The sequence below is a fragment of the Plectropomus leopardus genome, chromosome 7, assembly GCF_026936395.1.
Source record: "Plectropomus leopardus strain MGB_pleo_1.0 chromosome 7, ASM2693639v1, whole genome shotgun sequence".
Taxonomy (NCBI): Eukaryota; Metazoa; Chordata; class Actinopteri; order Perciformes; family Serranidae; genus Plectropomus; species Plectropomus leopardus.
The window spans coordinates 24,087,323-24,114,170 of NC_142182.1; the positions used below are offsets into that span (position 1 = coordinate 24,087,323).

At 38.5% G+C, this 26,848-nt stretch overlaps 1 protein-coding gene across 1 annotated transcript in view; it reads right to left on the reverse strand.

The window, feature by feature from the left end:
* Positions 1-4,226: 4,226 nt before the first annotated feature.
* oaz2a (ornithine decarboxylase antizyme 2a) overlaps positions 4,227-26,848 on the reverse strand; it is a 36,691-nt gene continuing 14,069 nt past the window's right edge. The window contains 5 exon segments of the mRNA XM_088079461.1: positions 4,227-6,548; positions 8,015-8,100; positions 8,758-8,930; positions 11,034-11,114; positions 11,116-11,182. Coding sequence (XP_087935587.1) covers positions 6,418-6,548; positions 8,015-8,100; positions 8,758-8,930; positions 11,034-11,114; positions 11,116-11,182 — 538 coding nt within the window. The 3' untranslated portion in view covers positions 4,227-6,417.

Sequence of the window (26,848 nt, forward strand, 5' to 3'; positions counted from 1 at the left end):
TTTAAACTGAATATCACTGGATAACTATTCGGACTCAGTACGACACTGAAGCACCTTTGGCAGCAGTTACAGCAGTTTCTCGGCTGTGATGCAACACGCTTTGCATACCTGGATTTGGGGGTTTTCTGCCGTTCTGTGCAGATCCTCTCAAGCTCAGTCAGGTTTGATGGGGAATGTCGGTGGACATTTTCAGGTCTCTCCAAACACATTCGATGTGGTTCAGCTCAGGACAGTCCGGGTCATTTGAGGACGTTCACAGAGTTGTGCCAAAGCCACTCCTGCGTTGTCTTGGCTGTGTGCTCAGGGTTATCCTCCTGTAAGAGGGACAACTTTTGGCCCAGTCTGAAGTGTGAAGAGCTCTGGACCAGGTTTTCATTAAGAACATCAATCCATTCAGCTTTCCGCTCAACCCTGAGCAGTCCCCCAGTACTTGCTGCGTGCCGCAGGCCAAACAATTTAATCTTGGTTTGATCAAACCAGAGAATCTTGTTTTTCTCAGTCTTTTTTTTTTTTTTTTTTGCAAACTCCAAACAGCTTTTCTGTGTCTTTCACTGAGGAGGCGTCTGTCTGGCCGTCTCTACAATGAAGTCCAGATTGGGTCGAGCGTTGCGGTGCTTGTTGTTCCTCTAGGAGTTTCTCCATAGAGGATGTGCCACAGTGCACGTCAAGGCCTCAGTCACCTCTTTTACAAAGGCCCTTCTTCCCTGTTTGCTCAGTTCGGCCGGGCAGTCAGCTCTAACAAGAATCCTTGTTATTCCAAACATCTTCCATTTAAAAATAATTACAGGCCACTGTGCTTGTGGGAATCTTCAATGCAGCAGGATTTATTTTGTAGCTTTCTTCAGGCATCGACACAATCCTGTCTCTGCGCTTTGAAGGCACTTCTTTCCACCTCATGGCTTTGTTCTTGCTGTGATATGCACCGTCAGCTGTGAGATACTGACAGACAGGTGTGTGAGCTTTTCCACATCATGTCCAATCAACTCAACGTACCACAGGTGGCCTCCAATCAGGTTAAAGAAACATCTAAAAGACGATCAAGAAACTGTGGCCCCTGTGCTTCAGTTACAGGGTCAATGTTTCGAGTACTTCTGCCAATGCAACATTTTTGTTTTTTCCTTTTAACAAACTTGCACACACACACACACACACACACAAATCTAAATTCTCTTTATGAGGGGAATTTTTTTTTCATGATTTTAACAGAGGGATCTAACATAACAAAATGTGAGTGAAGGTGAAGAGGTCTAAATACTTTCTGAATGCCCTGAAGATCACGCAATATGAATGTTTAGTTCCTGAACATCTATTAACCCTTCAAAACCAGGAGCGACATCTCTTTTCTTGTGCTGCTTTAGATGCCTTTCACAAGTATTTAAACCTTTAAACCCTGAGGAAATTAGTACGATTTCCTAAAAAAAAAAGAAAAAAACATGGAAAAAAAAGACAATAAGCAAATTGGTAAGAAATGTTCCACAAACTGCAAGAGATAAGTCTATTTCCTAAAATTGTTTTTAAAAAAGCTTGGGAAAAATGTCTGGGGAAAAAAACAGATACACTACAGAATCATTATAATGCATGTCCTTTTTTAAAAAAATACATAATAATAATCTTCTTGTACTTTTGCTGCTTTTTGCCTTCTTCCCACGTTTTTGAAGAATTTAAGCCAATTTGCTCAGGTTTCAAAGGGTTAAAAAAATAGAACAAAGGCTACTAAATGGAGCTTGAGGTTAGAATATTTTCTCAGCAGTAGTTATATCAGAGCACTCTTAGATCATAAACTCAGAAAAGCAGGTTTTCATTGGGGCACATTACATCTGATGTGATCTCCAGTGAGGCCTGCAGCAGAGTAAGTCTCTTTAGAGAGGATTAGCTATTGACCGACTGGTTTTAACTCGGCTAACCGGATGCTGGAAACTGAGATGGAAGGACGTACATAGGCAGTTTTCTGAGAAGTGCCTCGCTGTGAGTGGAGCTGATGTTGTAACCACTTATCAGCCTCAATCTGAGGTGAGTTTATATAAAGCCAACATAAGATTAAGGCCAGTGGGGGACTATCTGCCTCTCGCCTTTTAGTCCAGCGGATTAGTGACACAGCTTCAAGGCCTCACTTCAGATTTTTAAAGCACCATTATAACATGGTCATAGTTGATGGTGATGGTGGTAGTAGTGGAGGTGGAGGATGGCTCCAGACAGCAGGGGGTTCTTCCAGACAGATGAATTCATTTAACAGAGGTCCAGACACATGTTTAATAGGTGACAATTGTCTGTAGCATCTCTCGTGGTCAAATCTCAACACTAACGTGGGGAATTTGTTGGTCTTGATATGTGGTTTTTGAAGTGTGGTCCTCTTTTGTTGATAATGACAGGCTACCAAACTGCCTCAGCTGTCACTGTGCAAAACACAACAACGCTGGGTGAAACACGGAGGGAAGATAGGGTAAAGAAAACACAACAAAACTGTGGCAGCCATAATGAATGCAGTGCAGTGAAGAGGACAATGTAAGATCTGAAATATACAACAGAGTATTAGAGCCAGCCAAAAGAGAAAAAAAAGAGAGGAAGATGTAAATCTGAAATGAATTGCCAAGAAAAAAAATATTTTTTTAGTAGTAGAGCCAGGCATGGGGAAGAAAACTTCAAAATTAATTTTAAATGTCAAAAAAACCTTTGATCTACCTCCTACGCAAAAAAACCTGATAGTGAGTGACATTTCGACCTGGAACTCAGCATTTCGACTTTACTCTCATAATGAAAAATAAACTAATAACCTCCATCTCTACTTTTTTTCCCTATGCATGATTCAAATACTCAGTCACAGAAATATTAAAAATCTGCTTTTCTTTTTTTTTTGGGGGGGGGGGGGTATGAAATGTTTTCTATTGTGTTAATTTGTTTTGCACCCCAGGGTCACTGCACGTTTACACTTATTCACACAGGTTGAATGTCTTGAAAACAAAGGTTTAAAAGCAGGTTGCTGCTGTATTAAAGGCACCGATATAGCACAGCTGAGTCCATCCTGGCCCGGCCACTGAAAATAGATCTCTAGATCAACTGACTCGGGAGGCTGTTTCAGTCTTTGGCGAGAAGCCAGCGGTGAGTTGCTGGTTGGAGATTAGTGCCTGAGTCAGCGATCTGCTGGAACAGAGCTTCCTTCAACTACTGTTCGTAAAAAAAAACCACTTTCATTTCCTCAAATTAGCCTCATCATCGCTGACTTACTTCAGTGTTTCCTTTATTCATATCAGTCTTAACTTGGCTGCTCTTTTGTAGAATTTCAGTTTTTTGGGGTTTCTCAGTTTTATAACCTTGGCCTGATTCCTGTGTTACTGTGTTACTGTTGTCCAAACTTACAGGTGCCATCTTGAAAAACACAAAACTAGATGTGAAGGTCCCATATTGTTAAAAGATTTCAGATTTCCATGTCTTTTCTTTAGAAAGCATGTATAAGTGCTATATAAAAAGTGTTAAAATGTCTAAATGCTCAATTGACAGAGAAAAAAAAGCACTCTGTCCGTATACAGAAACTGTGCATTTAAACAAGCTGTCAGGACTTCCTAGGAGTTGTGATGTCACAACTTCGACATGTATGGGGCTGTGTCCACCAAAGTGTTTTTTCTGTGGCCAGCTTTAATTTTTTTTTTTTTTTTAATGCTTTGCCATGGGAGCACCGTGTATTTACGCCATGCTTCAAATGTCGGCAGCGCAGCAAGGCGCTGGGCACGAATTTTGCTCCGGTATTTTTCCCACACTGCGCTCATCACGGTCACTTCAGCCATCTTGAAAAGCACCTTGTGTTTTCAGCTGGGAAAAATGCTTCTAAAAGGTAGAAATGGTGGCGCTACAGTACGGTTACACACACTCCCCAGCTACAAAGATGGTGCAGAGACTCAGAGAGCGCAGATGTAAAAGACTCAAATACTGACTAATCAGAGCACACTGGACTTTTCAGAGATGGGTGCTAAAATGGCGTGTTTCAGAAGAAGGGTGAAAACAGGGGTATTCAGGGAGACAATATGAGGAAAATAAAGTGTTTTTTGACTATTAAAGCACGGAAACATATTCTAGAGGAAACCCAAAATACAATTATGAACCTGACAATGAGCACAATATGGGACCTTTAACTAATCCCCACAGCAAGAAGACATCTGACATCATGTCTACATACATAGCCTAAGGCCAATCCGTTATCCCTCAAGAGAAACAAAAACAAACAGAAAACACTGTTTAGTTAACTAGTTTTATTTACTTCCCCCAAAGACAAAATGTTCCAGAGTATACAAGAGTGGATTGTCATTGAATGTTTGCTAACTCTATCACTGAGAACAAAAAATCCCTAAACTATCACAGTAAACGTTTGAGAAATATACATACATAAAAATATACCTCTGAGAAAATTCATATATTGACATTTCCTAACAGCTCATAGTCAGGGCTCAATCAGTAGCAATAAAGACTCATATGATCCGAACACATGCAGAAGAAAAAGAAAGGCCCCCACCCCATCCCAACACCAAAATGGAACAGACTACGATCATGTTTCTCTGAGGTGTTACAGGTAGTATGGCTGGCATGAGGAATGTAGATTAATATTGCTTTGACATACCATACTAGGTTTAAATTAGCTGAATATTTTAAAAGCAAGATGATTTGACTCAACAGCATGTGACAGACAGAATGGATTCTTTGGCGTTTCGTTAAGAGTACTAAAAACCACAACTAAAAACTGTGTTTTTTACTCTAATTGCATATTTGTTAATCACCTGTGCTTCTGTTGTACCGCTACAATGAGCTCTTTTCTCCTCATAGCACGAGTTTGAATCTGCACAGGATGAATTATGAAACACATTCCTCAGTAAGACTCAAGAGTAAAAATTATTAACATTGCACACTTCTCTTTAGGCACAAAAAGCCTTGTTTCAAATCGAGCTTTAAACTGGTGATAGTATGACTACTGGTGACTCTACTGGGTTGAATGAAGCTTCAAAAGCTTCAGTTTGTGCCTACATGGATATTAAATTGTATTATTCAATATTTTCATACAAAATAATGTCTTTTTATGTTGTACAGAGCAAGCAATGGCATGTCTTTGCCAATGGATTAAAATGTTTTTGAGAATCCTGGAAACACCTTCATAACGATAAGTGCTGTTAAACAACCTTCTGGGGCTTTCAATGATTTATTTATCAATAAATATAAAGACTTGATGATTAACTCTGTAACTTGAGTGTAATGACAATACATCAGAGGCACAAACTGAAGCTTCATGATATTCACACATTATGTCTACATTTTAATAAAAAGTAATAGTAAGTGGAAGCTCTTGATAATTATTCAGCTTATGATTTGGAAAAAAATAAACCCTAAGTGTGTGTGTGTGTGTGTGTGTGTGTGTGTGTGTGTGTGTGTGTGTGTGTGTGTGTGTGTGTGTGTGTAAAACGCAAAGTGAAACAACAACCAGGCTGCCCTCCTCCCAGGCTCATCAATAACTCACACCATCAGCTTGACAGCTTGATTATAGCAGAGAGGGAGGAGGAAGAGAGAGGGGTTAACCTCAGCGGGCTGGCAGCTACCCTGTTGCGACATTCAACATAGAGACTGCTTCGTAGCTTTGACGCATCCAGAGAGACCAACAGGGTATTTCCACATTTGTGGCTGAAGTGTTAAGAGCTTAAAACAAATCCCAGAGAGAGTGACACGTGCTGGAATGATGCCTTAACATATACCAGGAAGAAGTGAAAAGACATGTGGGTTAATGTTAAATGCAACAAATCAGGCTTTTCCCCATTTATAATATAAAGCAAAACATTTTATCAACCATACCAAACCCATACTTTCCTCTTTTTACCCCTATCAAACCAGCTTGCATGATAAAGAGCACACGATGACAACCCAAAGTCACTTTTCTTATGAAAGGTCGAAGCTGTCAGAGGAGAGATATGCTGAATTTTAATGTAAAACCAAACCTTCTCCTGAATGTCAAACGGTTGTTTGTCTTGTTGATGGCAGCACAAACAAACAATGTGGCCAAGAGAGAAACCACTATACAGGAAAAATAATAATCAAGAAAAAAAAAAGAAAAGCCAAAATCCCAAAATGCAAGTGATGGCTTAGTTCAAGCTATGCCACTCCCTGTTTATCCAATCTGCAGATATCCTCGGGTAAGGAGGGAAAGGGGAGGAGGTTGGGGGGGCGTCGCATGGAAATCCTACCACTCCTAAACACCTCCGTAAATCACGAGTCTATTAAAAAAGGTGACACCTCCCAGTCAGCGATGAATGATTTTCTGGGAGGTTTGTCAGAGTGAGAGCCGAGGTGGATGCGATGCTTCAGGGAGAAAACTGACAGAAGGGAGGGGAAGGAGGGAAGGGAGGGGGTAAGGGTGGGAGAGGGAGGTGTAAGGAGACTGTGTAGCAGTCACTCCTCGTCTGAGCTGCTGTTGTCCAGAGAGTAAACCATGAAGGCCAGATCGGGCCGGGCTGGTACCATGGGGTGGCCCGGCTTCACCATCTCAAAGCCCATGTAGTGGAACGTCTTGATGATGGATGCTGGGGGGGAAACGGGAAGACTGTCAGAGGTTCACATGGTGGAACCTGAATGCTAAACTCACTTAGCAAAGAAAGAGTTCAACTTTTTTTAACCCTCTGAGACTCGGAGCAACATCACTTTACTTGTGCTGCTCTCAGATGCCTTTCACATGTATCTAAACCTTTGAGCCCTGAGCAATTTGGTGCAATTTCTTTCAAAAAAACGAAAAGCGAAAAGAGGGAATGAGCATCTTGGTAAAAAATATACACTAATTGCGAGAAATTATTTTTGAAAGTTAACTTAAAAAACAACTTACTTTACTAAAGTTAAAAACTGTACTTTTTTAATAATTTCTGGATCAATTTTGGGTAATTTCTTCTTTTGTTGCTCAATGGCTTCTTCCCATTAAAAATGAAAGAAATCAAGCCAATTTCCACAGGTTTCAAAGGGTTAAAGAGTGAAAAAAGTCTAATGTTTTTAGAGCGCCATTTGACTAGCTTAGCATAAAGACTGGAAGCGAGGGGAAACAGCTAGCCTGGCTCTGGTCAAAGTTGAAAAAAATAAATCTCTGTAAAGCTCACTAATAAAACATTTATCGTGTTTGGCTGGTGATAATGGTGACTTGGGATGATGATGATGATGATGATGATGATGGCTGTATATACACCAGGTCTGATGATGCCATCCACGTACATTGTTTAATCTGAGCTTGTGTGTGTGTGTGCGTTTGTGTAGTACTTTACATACTTTTCCTCTGCCAAAGGAGTTTTGTTTTCAGTCAGATTTGTTTGTTTGTCAGCAGGATTATAGAAAAACGACTGACCCAGTTTTCATGAAACTAGGTGGAATAATGTGGCATGGGTCAAGGCAGAATCGATTAAATTATGAAGCAACGTTATAGTTGTAGTTGAATGTGATGCTGCTTGAAGTTTTAGGAGGAATAACTTTCTGAAATTATTTATTTGGTGAACAACAGCTGGGAGCATCAAGCTGCGTGCAGCTTCCAGACTCTTGTTGTAACAGTAAAGTTAGAATTGTGCCTGTACAGATCCCCATTCCCAAACCTGTGCTAACAACTATAACTGAAAAACTGGATCTGAAGCTAGAGACGTGCTGCACGGCTGGATAAACTGTGAAGAAATAATTCAAGCACGCAACTCCCTCTAAAACCACCCATTATTTTTTTTGTACATTTCTGTTTGTGTGCAGATTAGATAAACAAGAGGGCTTTTGAAAGGTGTATTTACCTACAATTAAAAGAAGTGTTTACCCCTGAATCCAGTCTTTAAGATAATGCCCACTAAAAACGTTTTGCCTCGAGGCCCCATTACTGGTTAATTCAGTCACGTACAAAAAAACACATATTAAGTAAAAAAAAAAATCCTGTGTACCTTGTTTAAGGTATTCCTATTTTCAGATAAATATAAACAACAACAACAATAACAACAACACAGAAACAGTATTTAGATCCAAAAGTAACTCTTACATCGATCCTCTCTGTTTTTATGGAACCACAGGAACACGTAGTTAACTTTGAGCTTCTCTTCCGCAAACTCGAGCAGAGCAGTTAGCCTGAGGAAAACATGAACACAGAGAGAGGGCGAGGGAGGGAGAGAGGAGCAGCAGAGTCAGTCGGGGGGAGTGGCGATGACGCACACAGTTTTATTTTTTTATTTTTTCACTTTACATAAGCGCTGCAACTTTACATAATAATGCAGTGGCAGCTGCAAAGCTGGCTGCTCAGACGACTGGCTCTGTGCCAGCAGCGGGCAAGGTTACTCTGTGCGAGGCATCGATTACGGCCAAACACAAAACCAGACCGTGAAAACAGAAACTTATAAGCATTCATTTTAATTTGAGACACACTGAAAATCATGATAACAGCCTCTCGTGTACAATTTAGGCCCATATGGTGTGCAGACTTCTACAAAAATGATCCATTGGAGGAGATTTCAATGGGTTGTTTATTTAACGTTTTATTTCTGATACTGTAATGAAACAATTGATATCAACACATGCAATGTTTGATTATCGCTAAACAGATAACAACCATTTAAGAGAAACGTTTCCAACCTAAAAAGGGCTGAGTAATCATTAAAAAAAAGATACCTTCCAAAACTTCACTGTGAACAAACAGTTGTGTTTTCCATAAGTTACGATAAATGCAGCACTTTTACAATTCAGTGTCAGAAAAACACAGCGGGGAGCTTTAGAAGTTAGAGGTCTTACCCCTCTTTGCTTCCCTCCACCAGCTGCCCCGCAGGGATCTCCAAGAAAAGGCTGTCTCCTGATAGAGCTGTATCCCAGAAGGCCGAGCGACGCTCATTCAGCTGGTAGTGGAAGCGGAGAAAAGTGGGGTCCCCACCTGCTGGAGCAGCCTGCGTCACCGTTAACTTCTCATCCTGGATGATTACAGGGAGCACAGAAGAGCAAGAAAGATTTGGTTTATGGATTCAGCTTTTTTTCAGTATTTATGCTATATTAAGGTTCATTTTAACACTGGAGAAAGCAGGTGAGGGTAAGAGACAAATGTCCCTTCATGCTCACTCAATAATTTAAGCATTTAAATGTGAGCTGTATTTACTGTGCATACACTGCACGTATGGGAAAAAATGAACCCATTTCACCCCTTTACATCATCAGAAAACCAAGAAAAATTATTACTATTGATTTAATTGTTGCAACCCTACCTGGTTTAACAGGTTAAAAATTGAGTAGAAAGACTGTACACTGTTGTCACCCATTACACCAGCAGGCTCTTTAAATTTTAAAAAATCTGATGAGAAAAATTAAACATCAAGCATGAAGAAAGTTTTCTGTTTGTGAGGACGGCTGTGAAGTGAAACGAGTCAAAGCGGAAGTGGTTGTGGTGGCATGGGTATCTTGATAAAACAGCACCATGTGTTGTGTCTGCAGAAAAAGAGTCTTGTGCTCTAGCTGATGAAGTGCTCGAACCACTTCTGTATAATTTTATTTTTGACTTTCTCAGCTACTGGTCTTCAGATATTTGGTGAGATATGTGATTTTGTAACCACAGTTTCTGACACGCTAGAAGGAGCTGTGTGTTTTTAAATTCACTGTATTTCATGTTTTCTTACTCATGAATACTGAGCAGAGTTGTAAGTCATAATGGATTACAGCTGGGTGATACAGATCAAAATCATGTCTCTATTTTTAAAATGAATGGTAATGCATGGTGTTTATCGCGGTATGGGCTAAATGTACATTTGCAAGTCAACGCCACATGTGAGATGTCACAAGTTATTTTATCAATATAGACTATATATGCATTGACAAGGTTTCCCTCTTTGGTTGGAAATATACAGCTGCAGGACATGTAAATGAAAAATTATAGAAAAATGAACAAATCGGGTTTTCTTTGGCAGTGGGGACCAGCACTCTATACAAACTAAACGGCATAATCTCATCCTAAATCTCTACTGAAAATGTATCAACATACCTTGATATACCTCAATATACCTTCCAGTCCTCCTCTGATGGAAGAGTCACAGAGCTAACTGTCATGTAAACGTGTGTAAACACTGAGATGTGGAAATAAAGGCATACTGTGTTATATAACTTCCATGCACAAGTCTAAAAGTACATAAAAGTCAACATAAATGTATGAAAGCATTTCTGACCAACTCTGATAAACTGGTAACATCAGAAAGGTCTTCTTGCTAGTGGAGGACAGATGAGGATGTTAATATGACAGTTGTGATCTGTCTGATCCTAAATCTCTAATCCCCGGGGACAGTTAGTCACATGTCCGGGGTACAATTTGACATGCGTGAACAAACACTCACTAGAGATGACACACTGGTTTGGTGCAGAGGTTTACGTAATACATCTTTTTGTTAAAGTGTAAAGTGTAAAATGTGAGCCAACCAAGAGAAAACTAGGTGAATGAATGAATGAATTCCTGCGTTAAATCCACTGCAGGTAGAAATAATGAGCGGGAGACAGATTAAAGGATTTTTAAGCTTTAAAAAACAAAAAGACTTTGCAAAATGAGAGTACAACTCATTAGCTGAGATAGAGTGGTCCCTGAGGGATGAAGCACTTAACTGAATTATTAACTTAAGTGCTTCTAAAAAGCCACACGTGCAGACCTTTATTGTTCCATTATTATCCTTTAAAACAAATAAGCTCTTATAAAATGTATTTTTATTTCAAATAAGTCTTGAATACCAAACTTGGACAAAGACTTGTAACACTCAGCCAGTGCTTTTGCTCTTAAGTTAATGTGACAATTATTGGCCAATTACTTAATTGTAAACTCACGAAAAAACATCACTGCAACTCACTGTTTTAAAAGCAGCACTTTGTATTATGGGTTCAAATGTTGTACGCTCATAGGTTACTGTCGCATTTTATTTTATTTAACATTTATTTAACAAGGAATAGTCCCATTGAGATTCAGAACCTCTTTTCTAATGGAGCCACATGTGCAGATGTCACCATTACAGCTGTCTGTGCAGTAGAGTGAAGTTAGGGACCGTCACCTTGTGTAGTAGCACGCCGAGAGAGTGATCCCTGACAGTCCCTCGCCCACCCGGGATCTTCAGTTGTGGGTGAGGGGCATCAGGAGCACCACAGAGGCCCTGGAGACTGAGGGATAGAGCTGGGCAGCCGAGACCCAGCTAACCATGAACTGAAAGGAAAAAGATGAATCGGTTAGAATTTCACATTCATTTAATTGTTGGATCATTTCATATTAAAGAAAATATAAAAGGAGCAAAATTTTTGGGTCTCGCCCCCTTGGCCAGAACAATGATGTACAATGTAAAGTGCACAGTATAAAGTGCATTGCCAAAGGGTTTTAGAGTGTATCATAATTATACTAAAAACATTTTTAGAAGTAATGTTTCATAAAATATAGAAATCAGTTATTATCATAAAAAAATAGAATAAAACCTAAACTAAAAGACTTCATAATCATAATAACAGAATCTAAAAATATGTCAGAAAGCTTCTGGAGCCATTCAGCTGATCCACTGTTAGGAGGATGGTCTCATGCAGTCTCTACAAAGACCCATTAACTGCTATCAATATTCAGGTTTTCCCCTTTTCCCCACTGCTGTTTTATAAAGAAAACATGCTTCTTAAGTCCCTGGCTTAACAGCGACTGTGCATTTTCTAAAAAGCTTTTAAAAAAAGATGCACTTATTGTGATACAACTACCAGCTGCAAGCCTGTCAAACTAAACTGTATGGACACTGTTGCTGTTAGCGGCTTCAGGAGCTGTTCAGGGGTCCATCCAGTGTTCATGAGCAACATTAGCTCAGAGTCACTGGCTACGTTTACATGCCCACTAATATTTCAATATTATTAGGAATATTCAACAGGTTTTTGGGTACGTGCAAATATTGCAACGCTGACGTTTTTAAGAGGGTGGTTGAAGGAAGGAAACTGGTACAACATTAAACCCAAGCACCTCAGTTTCAGTAGCATCAGGACATTTTTAACCTTTATTTAAAACTGTTTAAACCCAGTTGGTTAAATTGAGATTGCAGCATATTTTGCTAATCATTAGGGGTCAACCGATATTGGTTTTTCAGAGACGATACCATTACCGATTATTAGTAGTTAATGAGACAGATAACCAACATTTGGAACCAATATGCATTTACAATAAAAATTAAAATCTTTCTGTCAATATTTACAATTTGGAATATTATACAACTCCAACACAGAACTTTTGTTAAAGACCTTTAACAAATGTTTACTAAAAAACTGATACTATAAACATCATATACAGCAAGTTCCCAGCAACTGTTTTTTTTAGAAAGTCGAGTGAAAATTTAAATGAAAAAAGAATAAAAAGGTTTTACAAAGTAAGAGTTCCTCCCATGCTGACACTTTTTTTTGCAGTTTTCAATTAATTAATTTTATTTGTAATCCCTTAAATAAAAAAATGCCAAATATCGTCCCCCAAAATTGACCAGACTGATAATCTGTCGACCCCAACTAATCATAATACATAAACAAAGCCAAAAAACGTGATGTGGGAAAAATAATTTCACTCCACTGACTCTCCTGAAAGTTCATCACAGGCTGATAGATTATGAACTTATGACAGACAAAAATTAGAGCCAATTATTTACAACTGCATTCAAAGGAGTGCCTGATGGGCTGTGCATGTGATGGAAAGCATGTACATAAACAAGCACATGATCTGTAAACACCTCTGCAAATAGCTTGTGAGGCTGTCAGGAACACGAATCTCTGGCGTGTTGAGTTACAGTCGCGCATCTCAAACCAGACATGATGGCAGCTGGCCGACGCAAGCAGACAGGCCTAGACATGAGGCCTGGGGATTCTTATTTTGTCAAATTTTATACGATTAAATACCCTTCCTGGCCTGCCGCAACCCAGCACGATACACAATCCTATCTGACACTTCACCAGCTAGAAGGACCCGTCTGTGAGAGAATACTGATATGACTGAGTGATGTGGAGAATAAAAACATCAGATACTGTTTATGTGAGAGGGAGGAGCTGTGCAGACAGTTTCCCTGCAGGCCAGACAGGTAACCCAGACAACCTGATCTGCATAGAGCCAAGAGAGTGAGCAATGGAAAACAAAACTCATTATGCCTGTTCACTTTGCAGCAGCAACTGCACATACCCTTTTCCTGTTTCATCATTTCTAATCCTTAAATATGCAGAGACAAAAACATTGTCGTGCTTTTTTTTATGATGTTTTATGGACCTAACAATCAGCTGAATATTTATGAATATTTTTAATTATATATTAATCTGATATTGCAAATACGAATTAAACTTTTGGTACCCTACCAGAATAATAAAATCTATTGCTTTTCAGTCCACTAAATACATAATAGAGAGAAGTGTGATTATCAGACTGGAAACTGTCTTTTGAGATGAAACAGACATTGTCAAAGTTTGGGGACATAATTTGCAGTTGAAAGGTTATAAATCGTAATATCAAGCACACCTTAAACATTTAAGACTGCATTAATATTGCATTGTAACTTTCTAAGCTTTGTGATATTATTGTATTGTGGGGCCAACAAAGTAACTATAGTTGTAGAAAACTGTCGTTAAGTAAAAAGTATGTCACAAATATTTCCTTCTGAAATGTAGCGGATAAGCCGTACCAATGAATGGAAATATTTTAAGTACAATTGTCTCAAAAATGTACTTAAATTCAGTCAACAGCACACAGAAAGCAGCAGTACTCAGCAGGTATAACTTCAAAATGTAACAGAATCTCCTCAAAAAAACATCAGAGTTGTGAATGAGGTGAATGTTGGCAGCACACCATTAAAACATCTTCAGACCGCCCAGAGTTACTCTTCATTTGTTCCACAGAAACGAAAGTGATACAGACTGTATCAGGGACGACAGGTAGGACACAGATGGAGGAAGAGATTAGCACACTTGCCAAGATGTCAAGACCTGCTTCTCTTTTTCCATCTTCACTTCCAGACACAGACAGAAGAGCCTGTCCTTGATGGAAATGCCAGCTTGTTTTGAAAGGCAACACTTTCGTCTTCTGACATTTCAGTCAAGCAGCCCTCATCCCCGCCCCCATGTCCTATGATGCCACTCCAGCTGGAGAGCTGCAGACTATAGCCCCCCCAATAGGTCATGAGGTCACACTAAAAACAGAATATAGGTTACGTTTTTAAAGAAGGTCAACTTGATGGGTGAAACAGACTCTGTGCACCACTCTGTGAAGGTCGTGCACACAAGCCTGGACTGCATTAATATGCTGGTGAGGATTTAATCATCTGTGTTGCAGTGAGACTCAAAGATGCCAAGTGCGTCATCGTCCATCTCTGTCAGGAGGGGAGAGGGCGTGTGTGTGTATGCAACAGAAACATATTATTATTTTTAAGGATAAATTCTTCCACGGCCAATTTGCTCTTCCTGAGCTGAAAGTTGTTTTGAGAACTGATTCAGGTGAATTGTTTGAGGGGATGAACGGCCCGAGTTGGCCGGCTGCTGAAGCAGACTTTTGCCAACAGCCAAGGAACACACAACTCAACCAAAACAGGAAGCCCTCTGGCAGGTCCTCCAAAAAGACCAAAACACACCAAACACACTTCTGACACTATAATTACCAGCTTTAGTAATGGAAAAAGACTCAACTTTAACTTTAATTGTCAACATAAAAAAGCTTGTTATAATAGCTCTAAAAGAACCTGTGGTGAAAATAATCTCGGTTGGGGATGTAAACAACACATTGCTGTACGCAGGAAAGTAAACAGGAGAGTCCTCAGACCTCCTCTGACCCACTAAGTTTGGCAGAGCAGCGTGTCGGAAAACACGTCGAGACAGAAACAGGAAAGGCACACATGCTCTGAGTGTGGATGGACGTATCCCTGTCAAAACACATTGCACTGACCCCTGGACTCAAACTGTTGCGGTTCACGGCTGGTCAGACACACAGAAGACAATAAACACAACCAAACTAGTCTAAATAACCAGACCAGTACAGAGCAGGATAGTGACGTCCCAATGAAGGTTTTTGCCACCGCCTCCAAGTCATTTAATATTGCATATCTGTTGATACAGTCCAAATTCAATACTTCTATTTTCCTACATAATACAGCTGCACAGTGCACGCTTTAAGTACTTTTAAAATAAAATTGAAATCAATCAAATGCGGAGGCTTGACAACAGCTCTGCAATGCATTATGAAAAAAATCCCTGAATCCAAGCCATTCCTTAATGTCTTTTTTTTAAATGATTGTATACAAAACTTGGCGTGGTGAGTGCGACAGTCCGCTGTCTGTCTCTCCTTAGCCCTTGGTGAAACACCGTGAGACAGAGATGACAGAAAAACGCAAGACCCTCTCATACTGACCTGAAACAATGCTGATGACTGTCAGACCATGTTCACATCTGACTTTCACTTGATAATATCTGAAGTGTTGAACAAGTTTAAACTTTGTCCAAATGATCGTGCTAGATGAAGAGAATGTCTGTTCCAAATTTCATCTAAATCAATTTCACAATTCTCAAGACATACCGCTTAATTTAGTAGTGGTAGAGGATAAGATAAGTGATTACTGAGGTTATTGTAAACATGCATCATAAAATTTAGCACGTCAGACTGGGAAGTGCATAAAGACATTGGCACTAACGGGCTGTTAAATGAACTAGGGGTAGGATGATGTTGGTTTTTCAGAGCTGATACCGATGCCGATTATTAGTACTTAATAAGCACAATAACCAATATTTAGAACCGATATGTTTTTACAATAACAGTGAAAATATTTCTGTCAAAATTTAGAATTGGAATACAAAAAACTCCAACACAGACCTAATTAAAACTGAGACTTTCACCATCATATACAGACAGTTACCAGCAACTTTTTTTTCATCAAGTTCAATTAAAATTTAAATAAAAAATGAAAAAATAGTAAGTAAAAATTAAAAGTAAAAATAGCTCCCTGAGGTTTTACAAAGTTAAAGTTCCTCTCATGCTGACACTTTCTTTATATGTAGTACAAACTTCTTTCCCTGGTGTTGGTTAAGTGTAACACCTACACATTTGTATTGATTAATTTTGTCAGCAATCCTTAAAATAAAATGCTGATAAAGATAATTGGCAAATTTCCAAATATCAGCTCTGATAATCGGCCAGGCCAAATAATCTTCCAATCCCTAAACTGAACATGGAAGAATGCAGGATTACCACTCTGGAAAGCAGAATAATTTAGGATTTCATACTAAACTGAGTACAAATAGAGGCCATATCAATCAGAAACCCACCAAACAGGCGGCACTAATATGAAGACCATGGGAATTTTAAAAACATCCCTTCCACATTTGATATTTGTCTCAACCAAAATTTCAGGCTGAATGTGGTTTGTGAAATCCAACACCTGCGTTGGTGAAATTAAGTAAAGGCTTTGTCAGTACAGGAAAGTTATGTAAGCCTGTGGCGATAACCGTATGACAACAAACTAAGGAATGAGCAAAGCAACGTCATAACTCATGTTTTTAATGCATACCTGAACCTGCATGTCTACTGTCTGTTGTGACAACATAAACTTAGGGTGGAAACAACATCATCTTATTCATCTCACAGAAAAGAGGGTGTATCTGGGCGAAACTATCTGTGGTGGCATTGGTGCATTGGGTGGTGCGTCAGAGAGAGTAAATGTCTGCCACACTGGATTTTGGTGGATGACACCAGCTGTTGCCAACAAGGCTGCTTGAACAAAAACATCTAAAAGGAAATTGAAAACCCTAAAGTTGGTTTTCTTTATTTGTTAATTTCAGAATAAGCGATGCCTTAGAAGCAGTGTCCACACGCTGACAGCATAAACATTTATTATACACTAAAAAACTATAAAGCTCACAATGACACTATGACAAAAACATTAACTTTACCTTCGTGTTTTTCCCACATTATCACGTTCTGAGTTATAAATAAATTGATTAGAGCTAAAACCAACAGGCAGTTGATCAATTACACCATCAAGAGCAAATAATCAGCAAGGAGGAAAGGAAAATTGCCAAAAATTAACTAGTTTCAGCCTTTCTAATATACCTATTGTCTTTAAGGTAGCAACTAATTATATTTTTGATTGGTAGAAAAATCATTTGTTCTATAAAATTTCAGGAAATAGTTAAATATGTCCATTACAGTCTTCAAGTTCTAGGTGATGTCTTCAGATGTCTTGTTTTGTCCCACCAACAGTTGAAAACCTGAAGATATTATGTGTACAATGATGTTAATGGACAGAGAGGCAGAAAACCTTCTCATTTCTCACATTTTGCTTAAAAACTGACTCATTTTAGACTATTGGCTGAATAAAACAATAAGTTCTATGAAGACTTGGGCTTTGGGAAATTGTGAGGCTATTTCTTTTACTATTGTTTCGCATTTTATGAATAATAAGTTATCTTCTACTACATGTGAGAAGTCTCTTCAAGTTTGTACCAGTGTACCGAAACTCTTTACAGTGTAATCATGTGTTCCTGTCAAGCCCGTCTGCAACTCATTCCTCACTTGTAGGTGCATGCTAAAGTTTGTATCGCTGCCTGCAGTCAACAATGATCGCTGAAGTGGACCTCACGAGATGGCAACTGAAACCGCTCGGCGCAGTTAATGTTTTGATTTAGTTGCCCGAAAATTAAGCAGCACTTCCTGAATCTTCCAGAAACCACAGCAACCATTAAAGATCAGTGTGCCCGTCACTTCAATGGGCACTTAGTTATACTTCAGGTAGGTCAGGTTAGATAATCCAGCTGTTACTGACTGCATTCACCCCCGTATGCCTCTCTCTCTCACACTCTCACACTCACACACACACACACACACACACACACACACACACAAACATCACTGCTTGAGAAGTGAACCAGCAAAGGGGAGTGTGTTACGCAACCAGGCTGATGTAGGCCACTTGATGCCTTTAGCTGACACGGCCGTAACAGACACAGAGCTAATATAGTCGCTGCTCTGGCTCACAGCATCAACGAACCTCACCTCTCTGTGTCAGATGATAAAACCAACAGAGGACAAAAAGAGGACTACAATGTATCCTTTTGATTGATCACAAAATTATTCATTTTAGGCCTGCATACATAAAAAGGAAGCATAGCATAATAAAAGACATTTTACTACCAAAGCAACATTAAATCCCTACAGGACTACTGCAGAGATGCAAAGGGATAAACATCCAGTAAAAAATACAACACAGCAATATGAAACAAACTCACAGCAGTTTAAAAAAATATATAACAGTCAACATATCCAAACTTAAAACTGATATAAATATCAATGGGTATTGGCTTGAATAATCTTTTCTCCAACAGTCTAAAACTCAAAGATATTCTATTTCGAATGATTTAAAAAAAAAAAAAAAAAGCTTGATGTTGACTAATTATCTATCTTAACTGTTCATTAATTGACTAATAATTTCAGTACTAGTTAAAAAGAGTGTATTTTCTCCAACTGGGCTTGAATTAATCTATTCAGTGATGAAGGAACTAGTTGGTCAATTAATTGGTTGATCAAAATTATTCAAAATGATTACCTAACATTTGTCTGTTTAATAACTTTGTAAATGGCATAAAATGTAACATCTTTGGGCCATGCATTGGCATGCATTAACTGTTGGTTGCTACCCCTTGTATTTGAAGAAAAATGAAATAAAAAAATCTTGTTTTTGATCTAAACACGGAGAAAAACATTATAAAATTGCATCAAGTACAACTCTCTGGATGTTTAACTTAAACTCAAACTCATATGCAGTATGTAACTCTGTCAGGGGTGGAATGTAACTACTGGTAAGTACATCCAAGTACTGTACTTAAGTTCAAATTTGAGGTACTTGTACTTTACTTGAGCCTGTTCTTTTCATGCCACTTTATACTTCTACTCCACCACATTCCAGAGGGGATCATTGTACTTTTTAGTTACTTATAGGTTAGTTACAAATTAAGATTTTTGCATAAAAGGCATAAGAAAATTATAGAAATTCTGATATCATTTTTTGCTATAAATTTAACTATCCAACGACTAAAACAAGTACAGCTAAAACAACTGGTCAATTAATCAATAACCTAAATAATAATAATAACAATAATAATAATAATAACAATGGCAGCTATTTTGATAACCATTCATTTCAGTCGGTTTTTTTTTTAAAATTTATTTTGGATATTTTGGTGGCTTTTTAAAGGATTTTACTTACTTACTCATGTTCATGTTCCTGATTACAGATATACTTTTACTTATGTACCATTTTCAATGCACGAGTCTTACTTGAATGTCTTTACAGTGTGGTCTTTGTACTTTTACTTACTTCCTCCATCACTGAACTCTAAACAGACACAGTGAAAAGAAACAATGTATGCAAATATCATATCTGCAAACATAAACGAGCAGCTCATGTTTCGCCTGTCGTGTCTGTTAAAATGTAATATCTTCGGGCCACTTTACAGATAAAACGATTGATGAAGTCCTCCATAAAATAATCAGTTTATCAGTATCTGTCTTACAGCGTTTGAACATACAAGAAACAACTTGCAGATTCCCAGAAGAAACACTGATACTTTGGGGGGAAAAAAGACTTTTTACAATCAAAAAAAGCGTCGCAACGGAGATTACAATCAAAAGCGCGTCCTGGCTGGGGTTTAAAGTGTGGTCTGGAGACTAAAATGAGTAGCCTGACAGTGACTTTCACGTCAGCTTTACAAAGCTATATGTTACAACAGCTTTTTTTGGGTGCACACCAAGTGGAAAACATCATCAAATTATTTCTCGCATCTTTTTCCGAAAAAAACAAGAAAACCAACAAAAAAAAAAAAAAAAAAACATTGTATAGAAACAGCGATCCACCCTGGCGTCAGTCTGCAGACAGAAACAGCTTGTGTTCCTCCTGTCATGTTTGTTTACAGCTCTGTCTGTCACTGTGGCTAATTTCTCCATTTTTTTCTCGCTGTTGATTTCCTGCTATTTAGCGAACTAGCTTAAAGTACAGCCAAACTATTTTTAACAAGCGCAACTCCATAAAAGTTAAACAACCTTTTACCGACTGAAACAAACTACTCAGCCACACTGGCACGAACAACTGACATCGACAAAAAAAAAAGTTAATGTCTGATGAATGTTTCCAGAAGAGAAGTAGCATCCTCCTACCTTTCCTCTGTGTTCAGCATGATAGGCTCGAGGAAACACGGGTCTTTAGGTCCTTTTTGATAACTAAAACAATTTCTATTTGAAAAAAACTCGACAGACAAGTTCAGCATCCGTAACTTAAGACAAAACCTTGTTGCGGTTGAAGTTTCTAGTGCGTCTGTACGTTAGAGAGACGGCGGACGACAGGACACATCGCTCCGCAGCAGCGAGACTGCGGGACAGCGGCACGGCGGGGGTATTTATAGCTGCAGCAAGGCATCATGGGTAAGACAAGCCGTCATGAGAAAGTAAACAAACGGACATAAAGCGATTAAAACTATATGTTTGAAACACAGATAAATGCAGAATTTATGTGATTTTGTAACTTTATGACACTTAACACACACTTTACATTGTAACATTGCAATATACATACCAGTGGTGGAAAGTAGGTCTATATTTGTACTGTACCTCATAGTTTGAAGTAATCCCTACTTGTGCTTTTCTTCAGCATTTACATTTTTTCCCATCGTGTTACTTATACATTTAAGAGGCAGATGTTGTACTTTTTCCTCCACTACAAATTTTTGATCATTTTAAACTTCCTAGGGTCAAATAAATAATACAGTATGATAACAATAATAATAATAATAATAATAATAATAATAATGAGTTGCTGAATTTAGCACCTTTCAACAAGCACAGAATAAATAACTAGATGATGATGGTGGTTTTGCAGATGAAGATAAAGTTTTATTGAAAAATCTGCTCCACCTTTACCAGCTACAGCATTAAAATTATGCACATGACAGTATAAATATTTATAGTTTCCAGTCATATGATACTCATTTTTCTGAAATGAACCATTTTGCGTAGTAAGTACTTTTACTTTTGGTACTTTAATTATATTTTGGTGCTAATCTTGTACTTTTACTTTCATGAAATTCTGAATGCAGGACTTTTACATGTAGCAGAGTATTTGAATACTGTGATATTACTGTGATTACTGTGATAAAACCTGAGTAATTCTTCCTCCACTGACACAATAACTACACCATACATACTGCACCACCTCTCCTACACAGGAGCAAGACACACATACTTTGTGGCCGTTTTGTGTTCTTTTTGTAAAAGTTTTTGTCTCTGAGGTATTTTTGTGTCTCTTTTGGGAGTAATTGTGTGTCTTACTGAGGTAATGTATCTGTTTAGGGTAGCTTAGTTTTTTTTTTTGATCACTTAGTATTGCTTTGTTGTCACTTTTTGTCTTCGTGCTTGTTTTGATCTTTTTTTTTGGGTTATTTTGTGTTTCTTTGCAGCTACTTTGCATCTTTATGTAGCCATTTTGTGTCTTGTAATAATTTTGAGACTCTTCCTGGTCGGTATATGTTAATTTGACCTATTAATTAATAATAATAATAACAATAATAATAAATAATAATCCAATATACAGTTACAGTCATGAAAGCAGCTGTGATATGCCAGTAAGAACAGAATTAACAAAAGCAATACATAGTGTGCAGTAGAATTAGTGTGTGTTTGTTATGTACAGTTGAAAATAAACAGATTATGTTTTTCCCGAGTGATACTGTAATAAGGTATCCTTGAATAACCGTACTTGGTATTTCAATAGTTCTTTGCCCTGAGGGATTGGCCTACTTCTATAGCTTTTTTTTCTCTAAATCAGCGGCTCTGCAGGATTTGTTTAGTTGTGGCGTGACTGTAATATTCTGCAGGCAGACCCTTTTTTTTTAGCCAGTCATTGATTTTGCCAACAGCCCAGAAAGTATAGCCTTACTATTCTCAGAGCAAATGTTGGATGTAGCACACAGTTAATATGTTAAAATACATAGTGTAGTAATTTTTGACGGTCTATCTGATTTACAGTGTACTATAGTTGCCATTGTAACACCGTCCTGACTTACAGGTAAGCAACTGTCAAACCAACAGTAAGATTTTCCATTGGATTTTGGATTATTGCAGAAAATAAACTCTGCAGTAAACAAAAGTTTATGACAATTACACTTTTATCAGCTAGATAATTTTCACAAATGAACACCACTTTCAGGAGTTTTGATACCTAAATGTATTTGCCACAAGTAAAAAGCTCACGTAAAGCTATAAACAAACTACATTACTGTCACGTCACTAAAGCTGTGTTTGGCGTGGCTCAGTGTAGAAGATGTAGAAAGAATGGGCCCAGCCACAATGTGTTGGGCAGAAAATGACCCTTCATATTATTTAAATTGCCACTTTGCAAATACACCTTTGTATTAAGGAAAACTTACTTTGATTAATGTCTTCTGATTTGTTTACCCTCAAAAAGGCAAACCTTTCTCCTTTTTTTGTATTTATTTGTAAAATAGCAGAAATCTAAAACCAGATTTTATTCTTATTCCACATAAACTATAAGAACTACAAATACGGTAAAACAAAAAAAAAAAGATTAAATATATAATCTTTTTTTATCATATTCAGATGGCAAATGATGATTGCTGGCTAATATGTATGTTGTCCAATGTCGTGTCTCTATTTGATCATGTGACAAGACAATATGCAAGCTGGTTTAGGTGCAAAATCTGTCAAGTCTGACAAACTGCAAGTCGGGCAAGCAGTAAGAAAAGACAGCAGGAGAGGGGGAGAAAGAAGAAAGCCTTCCTGAATTGTATTCTTTAGGCTTTTTTATAAACAGTCGCCGCTGGTGTGTGTGTGTTTCCCCAATAACTAGTAACTAATGTGAAAAAGGGCCAATTGTAGCTGTCTTATGCCTCGCTGTTGTTGGTGTTTTTGTGATATGATAACTTCAGAACTCTGAGAAAAGGGAAGGCCAGATGAAACTGAGGAAGAGAAACTTGTGCTGTGCAATATAAATTGGGAAAGAAAAGGAAACATGCAGATTTAATATCATCTGAAAGTACTGTTAAGTCTCCAGCACTGACTGTGGCAAAAATTGTCCCCTACTTCCTTCAGATCTGGGGTGATGATGGTAATACTGTATAATTACAGTTTTGGGGGTCCTTGACCTCTGACCCCTCTGAGGAAAACCTGTGTGGGAATCACCATAAAGTAGGGAAAGACAAAGACTTTTTATAAACAAGTTTAAGTCACTCCCTGGAAGTGAACAGAGAGTCCTGTTCTTTCTCTAAAACTGTCTGTCTCTTTGTCCTTTGCAATAGTCATCTTGTCATGTTTGGGTCCAGACTCTCAGCCTGAATCTGAACATAGACCCAGTTATGTAAGGAGGAATGGAAAAGAGCCCCCGTGCCAAACAGATTATCAGATTAGTAACAAGATAGCAGTCCAGCTACTTGATCCTGGCACATCACAGCATTAATGTTGGCAGTCCAGCTTGCCTGGGTAAGCAGGGGACACGGGGGTCAGTGCCCCCTGCCAGACACCATGAGACAGCACCCTCATCATGATGTAACAGTGAGTGAAACCCGCCGAGTGTCCAGTCGTGTCTCAGGAGTGGCTTATAGCAAGTTTAAAAACAGTTTCCATTTCTAATGCACGAACAACAAGTTGAGGTTATTAACTTTGCAGAGTCCAAATCTCAAATAATTCCTCTATCCTTTGTCATTCATCTCCTTCTCTTTATCTCCATCTCTTCCTCTGTGAGACTAATGCTAATGAAGGATAACGTCTATTTCTAGGATTCACTCCCTCAGTGAGAAACGTCATGGGAACAGGCAGTGTCCCAAACAATCACAAGGATGCAAACCTAATAAAAGAACAAAGTAGAGATGACAGGATATTCATAGATTGGATTTAGGAGAGGAGATGTCGATCAGTGAGGAGGCATGGGTTATTTATTCAGGAAATTAGAAAGAGTCGAGATATGTTAACATTTAAATTCTCAAACCAACTGTGAAAAAAAAACCAGTTAGGGAGTCAGGAAGAGGAAGAGGGCATGCGAAAGAACTGACCATCTGACCAAGAGTCTTCTTGCACAGAAATATTCATAGCTGCTATGTCAGCACAGCTGATAATAAACAGCTATAGGATGCTGGTATCTTTATTAAAATGAATTAGTGATGAATCACCGTCACTCATGAATCATACATAATAAAAGCCTGATTTTAATGCGTGATCAGTGATGTTGAAGATACAGCAAAATGTAAATGCATGGCAAAAATAGCATATTGTCAATATTTTAGAGGCCATTAAGAGGTCCATTTGAAGGTTTTCATCCTTTTCTTATTCAGTGTCATTATCTAAAATGCAGACTGACTAACTGAGAAGAGCATACACTCTTATCAAAAGATTATCGATTAGGTTAGTAGTTTGACAATATTAAACAACTTCATTAAAAAGTTCATAGTAGAATGGGACAAGAAGACTGATGGCCTAGTTCTGTCTCAGGAGAGACATTTTCAAAACAGTCACACTGAGACTGCAAACAAATTCCGAGGCCGAGGTCAAATTCTTGGCCTCATTATTTGTAATGCAAAGAAATGTGCTGAGACATTGTTTCCCTGCTGCCCCTGTGTGTGTTGTTTTCTGTCTCCAGTACTGATGGATTGCTGCTGTTTTCACACGACAAGCTTAAAAACAATGTGACTTTAGTATGAGGCAATACAGTGAAGTTAAAAGAAATGTTAGCTTTTTTAGTACAATTGTATGTATTATATTTGTTGCATTAAAATGAGAAACATTCAATATGAATTTTGTTTCGATTAGTACATAATTTTTAAGGGGTAAAAGCACACTTCTAATAAATAAACAAGTAGGCCACAGACTGATTACCGGATTGCCACTTAACACATATACAGTATTTTCATATTAGCACTAAATGGCTGCATGAAGACATAATTTAAGAAGTCCAGATATAGGCTATTGTATGCTTTGAATGTATTCATGATACCTTGCAATTTTACCAGAATAACATACAAAATATCCAGGAAAAAGACTTAAACCTCATACCCACTGCCAAAAAAACCTAACACCTGCTAATATCTGGCTTTTCAATTCAATGGGAAAGTGTACAGTTGGCATGCCCAAGTGAATGTACAGTGAATGCCCTAATTTCAGCTCCTTAACCATCAAGGTGCAATAACATAACATCACTAACTACCATCCGTCTCCTAAACAGCGCTCAAACATCGATCCAAATCAGTCTGCATCAAGTTTGGAAGACAGACTGAATGAGTAAGAGACATATAAAGAGAAGTAACCGCTGTTAAGTTTTCACAGAGCACTGTCCATGCTGCTTCGTCTCCGTCCCCGGCCTGTCTGTGATGTGGAACAAATACCAAAATCGACCTACACACACAGGAAGGCGGCAAGATGTGACGACTTGGGATGAGAACATGTTGGAAAGACATACTTGGGGTCTCGTTTGCAAAATGACAGGGGGCTAGGGGCCAGTCACAGCGGCCCCATGTTTCTAGGATTTTGGGACATTTGCAAGATTTTAGGACATTGGTAGGATTTTAGGACATTTCTAGGATTTTGGGACACTTCTAAGACTTTAGGACTTTTCAAGTACTTCAGAATGTTGCTAGGATTTTTAGACATTTCTAGGATGTTTATAGGATTTTAGGACATTTCTAAGATTATAGTATGTTTCTGGCATTATAGGACACTATAGGAAGCTCTGTTTAGACACAGTTTTATGCAGTCTGGCACCTTATCTATACTAAAACTGCTAAACAATTCCCAGTGTGAATAAGAAAATGGTTGGGGGTCACGTGGCACCCTAGATGTAGCCCGCAGCGCCGTTAGTTGGGTATCACTGTTATAAACCTTAAATATTCACTATATTGGTGCAGGTAGAGATAAAGTCAGGGGATCAGGAGAGTCAGTAGGTTTTGTCCTCCTTTGTCCTTTATTCCAATCCATTCAACAGATGTTGAGATATTCCACTCTGGACTGAGGTGATGTTCTGACCAACAACCTTATCACTTTGGGGACGGCAATGGTCATCTCTGAGAAAGGAGCGCTAATTACGAGAGAGATACATTTGTAAAAGTAGGTGAGGCCCTCAGGGCAAATGCAAAATATGTGAAAAATTCCAGAAACATCAGCGTAAACTGAAGTCTTTGTGAACTTTACTTTGCCACATACAGTATGACTTTTTCCCACTGCTGATAAAGTGATTTATAATCATCTGTCCATCAGAATCATCAGTAGGTAATCTGGCCACATGTTCATCACAAAACAGACAATCAAATAAAATAAAAAGTCGTTTTCTTTTTTCTTTTTTTTATTCCAAAGCACAGAACCAATCATTTGTAAAAAAAAAAAAAAAAAGTACAGCAGCAGCAGACAAAAAGCAATCTGAGATTGGGCTGAAGCTCAGGTGAAACCGAGCATCTTAGTTTCCAGGACAAAGTGTCCCTCAGCTGCCCTTCGTGACCTCCAGCGCAGCGTCATAGAGTCGCACATGAGACGCTGGCTGAAAAACAAAAACATCTCTCGTGTTTCAAGCTGTCGCCTCGATGCTGTTTGGGACCGACACCGCTGACCTGGTATTTCGTTTTGTCTGCTGAGCTCCTCACACTGAAGACAAAAGGCAGATCGTGTGAATGGCACGGGACACTTTATCTCTGCTGTGAGGATGAAATATTTAGCAAGAGTTCAGAAGGGACTGAGACTAGAAAATTGTTGCTTAAAGAGCGTCTCCAGATGTTAAGACATGTAATCAGAGGTGCTATCAGGGCTGCCATTAAATAATAAAGTATTTTTTGTGAGCACACATTGTTTTCTATT